Below are 15,685 nucleotides of genomic sequence, written 5' to 3' on the forward strand. Positions count from 1 at the left end.
TCTGGAGATGGATGGTGGTTGATGGTTGCACAAAAATGTGAATGTAAGTAATGTGACTGAACTGTACACTTAACAGATGGTTAAGACGGTAAATTTTATGTATGTTTTACCAGAATAAAAAAAATGTGCAGATTCCTGAGGGCCACCAAGGGCCTGCTGAATCAGGAGAGAAAAAAAGGGAGAGATGACAAGCCATTGAAAGCATTTGAGCAGATTGATATGACTGTAGATCATCTTAGAAGTGTGTGGTTAAGCTCAGCATGCTCCGCTTCAGTGGGCCAGGTTCGGTTCCCAGGCGCAGACTGACACCACTCAGTTAGCAGCCATGCTGTGCTGGCAGCTCACCTACTAAAAACTAGAGGAAGATTGGCATGGATGTTAGCTCAGGGTGAATCTCCCTCAGCAAAAATAATAATAATAATAATTATAATAATACCAAGTCCTAGAGTACTGCAATTTCTGGAGGAGCAAAAGATGAGTAATAGCCAACAAAGGAGATTGTCAGAGTGGCCAGTGATGTAGTAGGAAACCAAGAGGCACATCTGTCCTGTGACAAAGGGAAAAGCAACTTTCAAGAAGGGCAAAATCACCACTCTCAAATTTGTGAATATTTTTTCTAGGTTGATGCCGGAGACTGGACTTTCTGAGTTGGAGGTGTTAAGGAGGTTGTGAATTAATTTCAATTTTTAATATATGCTGACAAAACACCCCCCAAAGAAACTAAAACAATTTACATTTCTGCCAAAGAATATAAGGGAAATGTATTCCAAAACATTATATTACCAATCTTTTAAATTTCTACCAATCTCTTAAACAGTGGGGTCTCATTGTATTTTCCCCTGAATGCTAGGGAAATTGAACCTCTCTTTTTATGATTATCAACCACTTTTATTACTCTTGGGGTTTCCTAATTCTACCTTTCCCCATTTTTCTAATTGTTTTTACATATTTTTTAACTGATACGTAGAGCCTATATATATATATATATATTTAAATAAAAGGCTATAATTGGATCCAAGATGTGGAAAGGCAAATTTGAATAGTAAATGCTTTATAGAACAAGTAGCAGAGAAAGAAAGGAATAAAGGAAAGAAAAGAATGTAAGTGGTTGGATCTTCAAAGGAGTTAATCTTAAGATTTAAGTTTTCTTTCCTTTTCAAGTTTTTTGATGGATGTGCTTTACCTTTAGGATTCCATGGAATAAATAGTATAAAAGCTGAAAACGAGTGTAAACAATGTGGTCATGATTATCTTCCACACACACCTCTGCATATTTGTTTTGATTTTTCACACCGGCAAGATGAACACTGGTCCTTCAATTGCACCTCCAAGGAGGATGTTAAAAAGAAAAGACTTTTATTATTTTCTCTACTGGCAACTGTGTTACAAAGTTCAGTGTGTGTGTGTGTGTGTGTGTGTGTGTGTGTGTTAGCAAGAGAGCAAGTGAGAGGGAGGGGGTAAAGAGAGAGAGAGAGAGACCAATAGCAATAAAGCATAGTGACTTTACATATGGTCTCTGTGAGGGTAGGTGAAAGTATTTTTGAAAACTAAATGAAAATATAGAGTCTTTCAATCTTGTTCCAACTGTGAGTCCTTTCACATTATTCTAGAATTCCTAGGGCATAGCTTTCTAGCTGCCTTAGCCACGGTCTTGGTGTCAAACTATCTGAAATGATTACAAAAAAAAAATGATTACCTTAGGTAGCTTTTGCTTGGCCAGATTGTCTAACCTGGTGATTTAAGGTAAGAGTACAAGGCCAGGTCAGGTGATCTGGGCCCAGCTCTGCAGTAAGTAGCTACGTGACTTGCTTCAAGTCACTTCACCTCTATAGGTCACATTGGAAAAATCACAGTGAGGGGCCAGGGCTACATCAGGCGTTTGGAGTCTGTCACACACAATGGAGCAGTGGCTCTGCCTCATACTAGCTGTGAGACTGTGGATAAATCACTTAACCTACTCTATAAACCTTATTTACGCTTTCAGTTTGTAAATGAGGATAACAGCAGTTAGAGCCTGCCATGAGATTTAGCTTTACCGTATCTCAAAATCTATCATATTGAAGGTATTTACTAAATGATTGCTATCATTCTTATTAGTGATCTGTAAAATTCTTCCAGGACTCACATCCTGTTATTTTTTATTTGTGAGAAAAATAAGGAAGAGTGATAGACACGAGAAATAAAAATGAAAAACACAGTCTTTGTGCATGATAATACAATCCTCATCTATTTGCAAGATTGTGTTCATCCTTTTATTTATCTTTTACCTGCTGTCTGGACTTGGAGAAAATTGTTCCTTTAGTGGATATTATTGTTTGTCTTCAGTGAGGGATAAGTTAAAATAGAGACATTGAAATCCTTAAAAACGTTATTTAAATTTGCACTGTCCTCTCTGGGGACTATGGGCACCAAACGCCAGTTATTGATGCAGGAGTCATTGGTTTGATCTCAGAGCAGCATCCTGGTAGACATTTAAGACAAGAGTCAACACAAACCATGTGTTTTGTGAGATGCTGTCCATTACTGGCACCTTAAAATTCATCAGTTTCATCACAATTAAAATTTATAAACCCTGATTCTGTTCAGAAGTGGCCTTAAAATGAATTTAGCATTTGGATGTAACTTGCCACAACTATTCGATGGAATGTAATTAATGATTATATATTAAGAATATTATGAGTGCTGAGAATCATCACTTACCACTTTTCAAGTAAATGTTTTTATTGGGATTTTATAATTCAGAGTTGCCAGCTGTTAGAAAATGTATAATTTTATATCTGGAAGAGACCTGTGAGATAATGTCATTCAACCCTACCATTGTCCTGATGAAGAAACTGAGGCCTGGATAAGTTGAGTAACTCTAGAAATCTCTGGGCCAGACAGAAATGGCAATAGAAACAAGCCTCTTAGTTAGTTACTTGCCAGGTGCCTTTACCATTGTAAAGAGTGTCAGAGGGGTGATGAAATCCTACTTAATCACCCCCTATTTGCAAAATGACTTCCTTTGCATTCCTGAAACTTCTACTTTGAGTTGCAATATATCCATTTAAAAAAAATCATTACTTTCACACTGTATAGAAACAATACTTTAAATCAGTTGATCCTTTTGCTGCAACAAGGTCCAGCAAAGCTTTACCATCTCAAGTAAACCCACTATGCCTACCTATGCTCCAGAAATAGTTGGGCTATTGAAGAAGCGCTGGTCTCTTCTAAGCCTTTCCTTAGGATCCACACATCAGACACTCATCTCTATTCTCAAAAGAGCACAGCATGGCTGCCGTGTTCCTTTCTTTCTACTGTGTTTCTTTCTTTCTGTGTTCCACTTCTACTTTTGATGCCTTTTCCTTATCTTTCAGCTTCTCCTTATTTCAGGATGGTGAAAGGAGGCCCTAAGAAGAATAATATTTTTTTAAAATGTAGATTTCAGAAGTCAAGGGGTCAGTCTGAGCATGGCCAATCGTTAATAGATTCATTTTTATCTTCTGGAAAAAGGAAGCATACAGGGACAACAAAAACCTTTTTACCCCTTTTGTTGAATTTATTCTCCCTCAGGTGATATTTCTTTTTAGTTAGTTTATTTTTCAAGATAATGAAAGGTTCGAGATTTTTTCCAGACTATTTTATTTTAGCAGGTGTATTTCCTGCCTCCTACATCCTTATACAAGGGAAACCAGTGCTGGGGGGTAGGAGTAGGAATGACAACAGTGCCTTTTGTTTGTTTGTTTTTGTTTTGTTTGTATCACTATTGACTTTCTGGGTTTTTTTAGAAAATCATATTCTTTATGAGTGAACTCTTGGGTGAAATTTAGGGACTTATAGGGAATAAAATAAGAAATATGTGGGAAGGATTTAGGGGAATATTAGCATAGTATTTAGCACGCTAGGTTTTGATCTATAAAGATAAAAGAGAATTATTCCCTTCCACGACCACCATCGTACCTGATTATACCAGTGGGCGACAGGTGGGTAATGCTAGAATCTGCCATGTATATGGCGCATATGTATGTATGTTTGTATATATGTACACATTTGCTTGTAGATGTTGACTGTGATTAGACAGGGTACATCTTAACAAATCCTAGAATCACATATGTTAGAAGAGGAGGAAGTCTGAGTGTATAGAAAGAATTTTAATGTCTATTTACTTTTATGTCTCTCAGTTTTGGCAAGAGAACAGACCTGACTATGTCAACATCCAGCTGTACCTCAGTCAAACAGATGGCATACAGGTATGTGGTTGGATGCTATTGTAAATTAAACAAGCCTCTTGATAACGGAAGATTTACTGTAGGGGCTGTGCTGGAAGAAAATTTCTGCAGGTTGTTTGAAAAGCAGTTTCCCAGAGGAAGGCCTCTTCTGGAATGTGTCCAGAAAATTCGTGCCTTGTCCTTGAAGTCAACTGTATTATGCCTTTCGTTTGTCCTTCTCAGAGGAAGCTGGAGCGGACCTTCTGAGTTCATCTCTCTCCTCTTCACTGTCGCCTCAAGTTCTTTACCTCTAGAGATCAATCCATAAGTGAAGAGTCCTGTGGTTGTGTGCATCGAGGGGAGGTTTTATGTGGAGAGAGAAAATAAGGTCACACACAATTAAGCTTATTTCCCTTTAAGGGAAACTGAAAAAAACTCATAATAGGCGTCACGCATTGTTTACCTACTGTGTTAGACGCTGTGCTAGACACTGAACAGATTCAGGAGGTAGATGATATTGCTGTCCCGATATCATAGGTGAAGAAACTTATCTTTACAGACAACATTGAAGAGCTGCATAGGTGGATAAATCTGGCCGTGTACGCTTTCACAAGTTTTATTTTAGCATTTTCCATCATGCATTTTCTGTCGTACTTTGAATACAGAAAAGGAATGCTTGTGAATTACTTCAAAACTAATCTAACCCTATTTTTTCTAGTCAGATTTCTATGCCACTTAGTATGTAAAAAATATTTCATTTGACTGCTCTCATGAAGCTAGTCAGTCTCATTATTCCTCCTGGTATCGCTATAATTAAGGTACGGAGCATAAATTATATCTGGTTCGCAGTTTGTCTGCGTGGAACTCGGACTCTCTCCTCTTTTCTCCCTTCATTCTGACTCTTCACCACCAGTTCAGATCTAATATTCTGTTAATTGCAAACACTGGTCCACTAGAAATTATTTGTTGGTAGACCCAAGGTTGCAGACTCTTCTGTTTAGGCTGCCTTGTCTAGGATCATTTTCTCAAATCTATGATCATAATTTATAAAATTTTACTCAGATAATGAGCCAGATATGACAACTATATTTGCAGTGCGAAAACACTTCAATAAAGTTTATGTGCTGCGTCCTTTCTTGAGAGTAGGCAATTAGAATGCATTCTTTGAAGTTGTTTAAAAATGAGGCAATTCACTGAAAGTGTAGGAAAATCAGCCATTTGTAATAATGGCATTCAAGAAGAGAATGGGTTTTAAAGGAAAAGAGACAGGAAATGATGCTTCTAAATGACTTTACTTAATAGGTTGCCATTTGATACTTACATTCTTTATATCACGGCAATTTGGTAGGAAGCCACAGCAGTAGCAAAAATGATGTTAGAGAAATGAGGGATTTGCCCAACTCTATGTCATTATAAAATATAGTGCTTTCTTTTTGGCAGAAGATAATTGGAGAAAAATATCAAGCACTGAATTCAAGACTTTTTATTGGACGTCCTCGGTGGAAACTCCTGTTTGATGAAATAGCAAAATGTAACCGAGGGTAAGTACTGTTTCTCAGAAAATTTGACATGTGGTTAATGATCAAATGAAAATATTCCCAAGTCATTACATGAAGTTTTTAAGGATGAATTAGTAATGGGTTTACAAATTACAAAGTCACTTAAACACTCAATTATCACTCTCAAAGGAGGAAACAAAGCAGGGACCACCTCAAGTATCTGTAATGCCAAATCATTAAAATTTGGCTTAGAAAGAGTCTATAAAGTATTTATGAACCAGACTCCCTACCTGCTTTTAAATTTGCGTCGATCCGTATTAGCGTGGGTATTCATTCCCTCAGTATATATCAGGTGGTCATTAGAAAGGTTTTTCAAAACCGTGTTGCCAAACAAGGGAGCTCTACAAATAGTTCTAACAATGAATGCAATTAAAAATCAGATTTTTTGACCACAATGAATACATTTTTAAAAACTCTTAGTTGTAATGTGCGATCTCTAAACAGGAATATTTCCAAACATAATTTGTTTTTCTAGGAAGCTATGCCGTCATGCATCACTTAGCGATGAGGATGTGTTCTGGGAAACGTGTTGTTAGGCAATTTCGTCACTGTGTGAACAGCCTAGAGTGTACTTACACAAACCTAGGTGATGTAGCCCACCACACACCCAGGTTATAAGGTCCTGGTGTTATGAGACCACTGTCATATATGCGGTCCGTCGTTGATTGAAGTGTCTTTGCGTGGTACGTGACTGCACTCCTGTGAAGAACCTTAGCATTATGGACTGTGTCTGGGATCTGAAGAGATCACTGTTGAAGAAAAGCATTTATTTTAGGGCAGACTGGCCAGCCCATTTGCCTTCTGTAAACTTATCCTGGTGCCTGGCAATGATCTACAAGAATTCTAAACGCATTTCAAAAACCTTATACCCACTCACACATTTTAAAGTTGGCATCGAAATAGTTTCATCATAAGTTTAAATAGTTGCAAAGGCTGTAATTTCTAACATATTTCAGATGTTGACATTTTAAAATTGATGTAACTCTTTTCAACATGTCTGATGGAATCTAAATATCATAGTTTCTTGATACCAACCTCATATTGTGAAGATACACAAGCTTTCCTTAGCAGCGGGAAATTTTACATCATTCTTTTTTCTGCTTGAACTTAGATTTCTATCCTGTTTAACCTGCAGAATTTTATCAAAATTCAGTATATTTTTACATTTTCATACTTGTGTTGCTAAATTAAACATCCTTCTGCAATACGAATGTACATAAATTGAAGATTTAATTTATAAAATTCCCTGTGACCATAAAGCTCCAGTGTTAATTTTTTCTTCTGGATTGAGTTATCATTGCAATTAATAACATATAGTTGATTAATCCATAATTATAAAAATACATTTTGATGAATATAAAAAGGTTATTTGATGCATGGGGCAGCTTATTAGATGGAGAATATTTAAAAGCCCCAATTCACAAATTCATGGATGACTATGATTCATTGAAGGAACCACTGCTTCATCATGGCCCTTGACTCCATCTTCAGAGATTTCGTTTTAGGAATAATAGTGTGGAGCCCAAGAAGCAAAATGTAAATAGGAGTGTAGCTACCCATGTAATTCACATTGCAGCCATGTTTGAAACCACTTCTGTAATATTTCCTTTCCCTGGATGAAGTAGTTTGGGTTGAAGAGGAAAGCATTCTTTACAAAGCAGAGGTCCTTCAGGGCCTTAGGTAAAGGTGAACTAAGGAATTTAAAAAAATTTCAACCCAGTTTTGGTTATATTCCTTTGCTATCTTTTTCCACTATCATCCATCTTAGATGTGATAATCTTGTCATACTCACTTGGGTCTTGCTGTGCACCGCACACTTTTCCTCTTTAATGGCATTAAGCTGACCTCTGACAAACATTATTTTATTAGTTTTCATAGTATAGTGCTGGAAACTTTGACAGCTTTTTTTTTTTGGCTCAATTCTGAAACCAAACCCCAAAACAGTAGAGGATCGTTTACAAGAAATTAGATTGGGATTTTGGTTTCTTTGGTTAGTCCTTAAGAATTCTCATTTGTTATACTGTCCATGATTTAGAGGGATTTTTTTATGTTTATCTGGTTGGTTGTTCATGATCTTTAGATGAACCAGCAAAGCTGGTTTAAGAAGAGCAAATGTGCGCCATCTACTGTTGACATTTTGTACAACACTTTTGCTTTGCGGATTTGCTCTGGGCAGGCACCTAAAATGCATTATTTTAAAAAGAATTTTTATGTAGCATACTTAGGAAAAGAGTGGATCTACATCTTAAGGGTTCATTAACTAGAAAAAAATGAACTATTTTAATAGAAGCCTTCATTTTATTTATCTCTTTTTGCTGAGGAAGATTCACTCTGAGCTAACATCTGTACCAGTCTTCTTCTATTTTGTATGTGGGTCACCGCCACAGCATGGCCACTGACTAGTGGTGTAGGTCAGCACCTGGAAACTGAACCTGGGCTGCTGAAGCAGAGCATGCCTAACTTAACCACTAGGCCTCGGGGCCGGTCCCCAGAAAACTTTGTTCTAGATGTAAAATTTTGGTTAACTTTAGGTACATAAATTGCTGAAAGAATGTATAGAGATAAAATAGAGAAGAGAGGCATATAAATTAAACCATTTTTAATTCAGTATGTTAGACTATAATTTAATATTTGGAAAGTGGTTATTTATTAACCAGTAGGCATTAGTTTAATAAACTGTGTAGAATACACATTTAAATTTGCTTAAGCTCTCCTTGGCATACACACACACACACACACACACACACACACACACATACTTATAAAATATATATATTGAAAATATAAAACTTAACTTTTTAACAAAAATTGAATAATATAGTCTTTTTCGGATTTTCAGATACAGTCATATATTGTTCCTGGATAATTTTCATGTAATTCTACCTCATAGTATTCTAGGATATGGATAACATGACCATTACTACTCTACTTATGGATATTTAGGTTGCCTCCAGTCATTTACTGTTACAAACAGTGCTGTAGTAATTATCTTTGCACTTTCTCATGCTCTTGTGAGGGTATTGCCGGAGGTTAGGATCCTTGAAATGGAATTGCTGGCTTAGAGGGTGTGCGCACTTCGGTACAGTCTTAGCAAAACCAAAAGGCTGAATCAATTTTTACTCGATTTACTTTGTATGTGTATATGAGAGTGGTTCCTTCCTTGCATGACTTTTTGAAATCCAGAAAATGAATTTCATGATGGTATTACATGATCAAGGAAAGTGAAGGAGCTTTTGAAGTCACCCTGCTTTCATCATTATTTTACAAATGAAGAAGCTGGGACTCAAAAAGATAACGATTTATCTAAAGCTATGGTTAATGAGTCAGAATTCAGACATGATCCCATCTTCTGATTATAAAGTTCAATGTACTTTACAGCAGAGCATTGTCCCAAATAGAATGAGTGGCAATCTTATTTTACTGTGTCCTTCTTGAGGACAGTGAAGTGTTGGAGAAATTGTCGTGTTTACCATGTATGTTGCAGCAGATTATTAACTGTAATATACTAAAAGCATCAATAACTAATTTTTCAAAAACATAAAGAGATATTCTAAATATTACTTTATAAGCCATACAGTATTTAATAACCTGTCAGAAAATTATTTATTACACCTAACCAAAATTTAGTTTCCTATTATTTATAATTAAAATGTATATCATATCTTAAGATAGTTGAATTTATGTATTACGCAAAGGGAGAAATAAGGGATTAACTTTATGTGGACTTTGGAGTAGAGAATTACTACTCTCGGACTGAGTGCAACGTTTAAGACCGTATCTGTATTTTGCTGCCTCATGATGTTTTAAAAACAATCAGATCAAGAATACCTAGGTTTGGTCTCTCACATTTGCTCCTGTGTCCCTGTGTTGAGTCACTCACTGTAATAAAGGAATGAATAATATCCAAAGAGTGAATAACTTCTCATCATATGAGATCCCACGCTTACAAATCAGCATGGAAAAATGAGTATCATATAATAGGAAAACTATGCACAGATATATTGGACATTTATGGAATTGGTTCCCAACATCTGCCCCAAACGACATCCTCTGCTTAGATCAAAGTCTCTCTCTACCCATTTCAACAAGTTTTTGTAGATAAATCTCTAGATGATTGTTGGATTGTAGCAACCTAATGCAAATTTAGTGCAAATGAATTGCAAAGATTAATTGTAGATCTTGGAAAATCTTGTAGGATTTCATTAAGTTAGTGAGAGTGACATTGGGGAACTCCTTAAAGTACACAAAGATCTCCTAGAGTTAAATAGTTAACAATTGAAAAGCAAAATGTGAAAAAAAGTAATAATGATATATGGGTGCTTTAAAAATAATGATTTCATTATGAAGTATTTAAGGCAGATCTTTAGGAAATCTGCAAAATTTGAAAAACTGACTCTAACATTGCCTTATGGAAGCCAAGAAAGAAAATAATGGTATCCTATTGTCATAATGCAGTGTTCACAGAGAATATATACAAACAGACAAAATGACGCATTCTCTTTTCATTTTAATGAAAACCACACTACTTTGGGGAATGGTATAAATTTAATAGTTCAATTTTATTCAATTTAAGTAATCCATTGTATTTAGCTCTGGTTTTAATCATCTAAATTTTAATAAATAGAAGATAATTTATTTTCATACTTTATTATTTTCTTCCTTCTGCTCACTTTGGGTTTAATTAGCTCTTCTACTAGTTTCTTAAGCTGGAACCTTAGGTCGTTGATTTCAGAACTTTATTCTTTTCTAATAAAAGTGTTTAATACTATAAATTTCCCTCTAAATACCATGTTAGCCACATCCCGCAAATTTCGGTATGTTTTATTTTCATTTTTTTATAGTTCAAAATGTTTTTTAATTTTCCATGTGATTTCTTTGACCCATTGGTTATTTAGAAGTATGGTGTTTAATTCCCAATATGTGGGGATTTTACAGACATCTTTTTGTTCTTGATGTCTAGTTCTATTGGGTTTTGGTAAGAAAGTGTACTTCTTGTGATTTCAATCCTTTAAAATTTATCAAGACCTGCTTTATTACCCTGAATATGGTCTGTCTTGATGAATGTTCCACACTCACTCAAAAAGAATTTCTGTTCCATTGTTTTTGAATAGGGCACTCTATAAATATCAATTAGTTCCAGTTGGTTGATAGTGCTATTCAAGTCTTCAATACACTAATTTTATGGTTACTTGTTTTATCAATTACTGAGAGAAGAGTATTGAAGTCATCAACTATAATTCTACATTTATCGGTCTTTACAGTTCTGTCAGTTTTTGTTTCATGTATTTTGGAGGTTTTTACTTGTAGGATTTAGTTCTATTGTTTAAACTATTTACGTTTTATTATTTATTCATTACAAAATAATTTTTATTGTCACATGGGTGAGAAAATATTGTTGGTTTTGTCCAGCTTTATTGAGATATAATTGACATATAATATTGTATAAGTTTAATGTGTGCAGTGTAATGAATTGATATATGTATATATTGCAAAATGACTATCACAGTAAGGTTGGTTGGCATATTTATCACAGCACATAATTACAGTTTTTCTGTGTATGTGGTGCGAACTTTTAAGATATCTACTCTCTTAGCAACTTTCACATATACAACACAGTATTGTTAGCTATAGTCACCATGCCGTACATTACATCCCAGAACTTATTCTTTCAACTAGAAGTTTGTAACCCTTTGTCAGCCTTCACCCATTCCTTACCTCCCCCAACTGCCCTTGGCAACCACCAATCTATTTGCTGTTTCTATAAGTTTGTTTTTGTAGATTCCAAGTATAAGTGAGAAAATACGGTATTTGTCTTTCTCTGTCTGATTTATTTCACTTAGCATAATGCCCTCAGCGTTCGTCCATGGTGCTGCAAATGGCAGGATTTCTCTCTTTTTTATGGCTGAAGGTTATTTCATTGTGTGTGTGTGTAACATCACATTTTCCTTATCCATTCGTGAATTGATGGACACTAGGGTTGTTTTAATGTCTTGACTATTCTGAATAATGCTGGCAATGAACATGGGCATGCAGATATCTCTTCAAGATAGTGATTCATTTCCTTTGAACATAAACCCAGAAGAGGAATTGCTGGATCATACTGTAGCTCTATTTTTAATGTTTTGAGGAACCTCCATACTGTTTTCCATAGTGACTGTACCAATTTACATTCCCACCAATAGTGAACAAGGGTCCCCTTTCCTCCACATCCTCACCAACAGTTATTTCTTGTCTTTTTGATGATAGCCATTCTGACAGGTGTGAGGTGATATCTCACTGCGGTTTTGATTTGCATTTCCCTGATTATTAGTGATGTTGAGAACCTTTTCATGTACCTGTTGATCATTTGAACATTGTTTTTGGAAAAATGTCTATTCACGTCCTTTGCTCTTTTTTTTGAGGAAGATTAGCCCTGAGCTAACATCTGCTGTGAATCCTCCTCTTTTTGCTGAGGAAGACTGGCCCTGAGCTAACATCCGTGCCCATCTTCCTCTACTTTATATGTGGGATGCCTACCACAGCATGGCTTGCCAAGCGGTGCCATGTCTGCACCCGGGATCCGAACCAACGAACCCTGGGCCGCCAAAGCAGAATGTGCGAACTTAACCACCGCACCACCGGGCCGGCCCCCCTTTGCCCATTTTTTAATTCCATTGTTTCTTTTAAATTTTTTTGCTATTGAGTTGTATGAATTCCTTATATATTTTGGCTATTAACTCCTCATCAGATATGTAGTTTGCAAATATTTTTCTCCCATTCTTTAGATTGCCTTTTCATTTTGCTGATTGTTTCTTTTCCTGTGCAGAAGCTTTTTGATTTGATGTAATACCACTTGTCTGTTTTTGCTTTTGTTGCTTTACTTTTGGTGTCAGATCCATGAAATCATCACCGAAACCAATTCAAGGAGCTTTTTCCCTATGTTTTCTTCTATAAGTTTTATGGTTTCAGGTCTTACATTTAAGTCTTTAATTCTTTCCGAGTTTATTTTTGTGAGTGGTGTAAGCTAGGGGTCTAGTTTCATTCTTTTGCTTGTGAATATCCAGCTTTCCTAACACCATTGAAGAGACTATCTTTTCCTCATTGAGTGTACTTGGCTCCCTTTGATTGGGTTTAAATCCAGCAGTTTACTTTTGCTTTCTATTTATCTCATTCTTCCCTTTTTTATTTTCTTCATTTACCTTCTTTTGGGTTGAGTATTTTTTGTGATTCCATTTTTTTCTCCTATATTGACATATTGGCTATATCTCTCTGTTTTTAGTTCACTTTTTGTGATTTTTTTAAGCCACTGGTTCCCAAACTGCGTTCCTTGGAACAGCATCACCTGGAAACTTGTTAGAAAAGCAAACTTGTGAACCTATGCAAGATCTGCTGAATCAGAAGCTCTAGGGATGGGGCCCAGCTCTCCGTGGTCTGTGGTCCCTCAGGTGAAATCAGAGAAACATCATCCTAGGTTTGCAGTGTACGTCATTAGCTTATCACAGTATACTTCAAGTAATATTATACCACTTCAAGTACTTCCATTCCTTCTGCATCGCCTTGGCTGTTAGTCATCCTTCTTCTACATGTGCTGTAACCCTCCTAATGCATTGTTAGTACTTTTGTTTTAAACATCAATTATATTTTAAAGAGATTAAAAGTTAGACAAAATATGCATTATATTTATTCACAGATTTACCATTTTTGTGGTCTTCATGCCTTTGGGTAGATTCAAATTTCCATCTGATTTCATTCTCCTTCCTGAAGAATTTTCTGTAATATACCTTACAGTGCTGGTTTGCTGGTGATGAATTTTCTCACCTTTTGTGTGAAAAGTTTTTATCCCCTCTTCGTTTTTGAAAGTTGTTTTTGTTTGGTATAGAATTTGCTTGGTATAGAATAGTTGACATTTTCTTTTATCTTTAAGCACTTTGAAGATGTCGCTTCCTTGCCTTCTGACTTACAAAGTCTGTGACGAGAAGTCCATCTTTCATTTTCTATTATTTGTAATGTGTCTTTTTTCCCCATCTGATTGCTTTTATGTTTTTCCCTTTGTGTCTGTCTGGTTTTCAGAATTTTCTTATAAGTTGCCTTATGTGGTTTCCTTTGTGTGTATTCTTCCTGGAGTTCATTAGATCCTTGGATCTATGTGTTTGTTTTCATCAAATCTGTAAAATTTTTGGCAATTATTTCTTCAAATATTTTTTCTCTTTCCCTTCTGTGTTCTTTCATGTTGGGATTACAACTACATGTACGTTCAGCCAGGTCCTGCAGGTCCTTGAGACTCGGTTCACTTTTTTTTTTCAGTTTTTGTTCTTTGTCTGCTTTCATTTGGATGGGTTCTAGTGCTGTCTTCACGTTTGCTTGTCTTTCCTTCTGCAGTGCCTGTTCTTCTCTTAACCTATCAGTATATTTATCACTTTAGATACTGCATTTAATCTCTAGAATTTCCATTTAGACCTTTAAAAAATCTTCTCCTTCTCATCATGTTGATGCTTATCTTTGAACATATGAAGCATGTTTCTCGTCACTGTTTCAATGACCATGTCTGATCATTTCATCATTTCTGCCGTTCTGGGCCTGTTTCCCTTGACTGATCTTTCTCCTTGCTAGGGTTTCCATAACAAAATCCCACAGACTGGATGGATTAAACAACAGAAATTTATTTTCTCACAGTTCTGGGGGCTGGAAGTCTAAGATTAGGATGCCAGCAATGTTGATTTCCTCTGAGACTTTCCTCCTTGGCTGGCAGATGACCACCATCTTGCTGCCTCTTCACGTGGTTGGTCTTTTCTCTGTGCATGTGCATCTCTGGTATTTCTTTGTGTGTCCAAATTGCATGCTCTTATAAGGACACTAGTCAGATTGGAATAGAATCCACCCTAACAGACTCATTTTAACTTAATCATGTCTTTAAAGGCCCTATCTCAAAATACAGCCAAATTCTGAGGTACTAAGGGTTACAGTTTCAACATATGAATTTGGGGGAGAAAATTTAGCTCACAACACTTCTAGTTCATAGTTTCTTGCTGTATACATTTCTGGTAATTTTTGATCGAATGCTGTACATCTTGAAGTTTAGATATTAAATGCCAAAGTTTAATCTGTTTTTTCAATATTGTTGGACTTGTTCCTGACATGCAGTTTCATTACTTGGGTTTAGTTTGATCTTTTCAATGCTTGCCTTTAAGCTTTGTTAGTCTAGGTCCAGAGCAGCCTTCAGTCTAAGGCTAACTTTACCACCATCCTCCCTACTCCTTGCAAATAAGGTGATACCTTTCCAAGAACACTACCCATTGCCCACGTATAATATATGGATCTTTTCCATTGTGGTTTAAGGGAATATGAATATTCAGAACCTTGTGTAAACTATGAGAATTGTTTGGCCTACTGCTCCCTGGTAATTCTTTACCCAGATTCATTTGGTTTCCTCTCACACATGAGGAGAGTAGTACTCAAACAAAGACTTGAGGATATTCCTCTACAGATCTCCAGAGCTTCTTTCTGTAGATGTCTCTTCCCTTCCATATCTTGCTCCACAAAGTCTAGCTGCTTTGGCCTTCATGAACTCCATTCTTTATCTCTTCAACTCAGTGAGACCACCCATCTCTGCGTGAATTTCTCCCCTCTGTGCTGCAGCCTGTAGACTGCCTCCAGGCCATAAGCAGAGACAGTTGCTGGACTCATCTTGTTGTTTTCTCTTTTCTCAGGGATCACAGTTTTGGGCTGACTATGGTCCAGTATGTGAAAATACTTCTTTCATATATTATTTGTTTTTTTATAGTTTTTTTTTAACTCAACAGAGTAAATCTAGTTATGGCTACAAGTAAAAGTTCTATTTTCATAGTTCTTTGTTTCATTTTTCAAGGTGAAAAGTTTTAATAAAACCATTTTTTCAGTATTTATTATTATAAATTTGTGCTACTCATTTAAATAGATTCCCTTTTTTTTAGTACCAGTTAT

General features: G+C 36.0%; 1 protein-coding gene across 9 annotated transcripts in view; it reads left to right on the plus strand.

Annotated features, from left to right (window-relative positions):
- The window catches only part of NOX4 (NADPH oxidase 4), a 151,982-nt gene that overhangs the window by 127,507 nt on the left and 8,790 nt on the right, over positions 1 to 15,685 (plus strand). For all 9 annotated transcript variants that reach the window (XM_070490467.1, XM_070490472.1, XM_070490469.1 and 6 more), the window contains 2 exons: positions 4,161 to 4,229; positions 5,628 to 5,728. In XM_070490467.1, coding sequence (XP_070346568.1) covers positions 4,161 to 4,229; positions 5,628 to 5,728 — 170 coding nt within the window. The remainder of the gene's footprint in view (positions 1 to 4,160; positions 4,230 to 5,627; positions 5,729 to 15,685) is intronic.

This window comes from Equus asinus, chromosome 20 (assembly GCF_041296235.1).
Source record: "Equus asinus isolate D_3611 breed Donkey chromosome 20, EquAss-T2T_v2, whole genome shotgun sequence".
In the NCBI taxonomy this organism is placed as follows: Eukaryota; Metazoa; Chordata; class Mammalia; order Perissodactyla; family Equidae; genus Equus; species Equus asinus.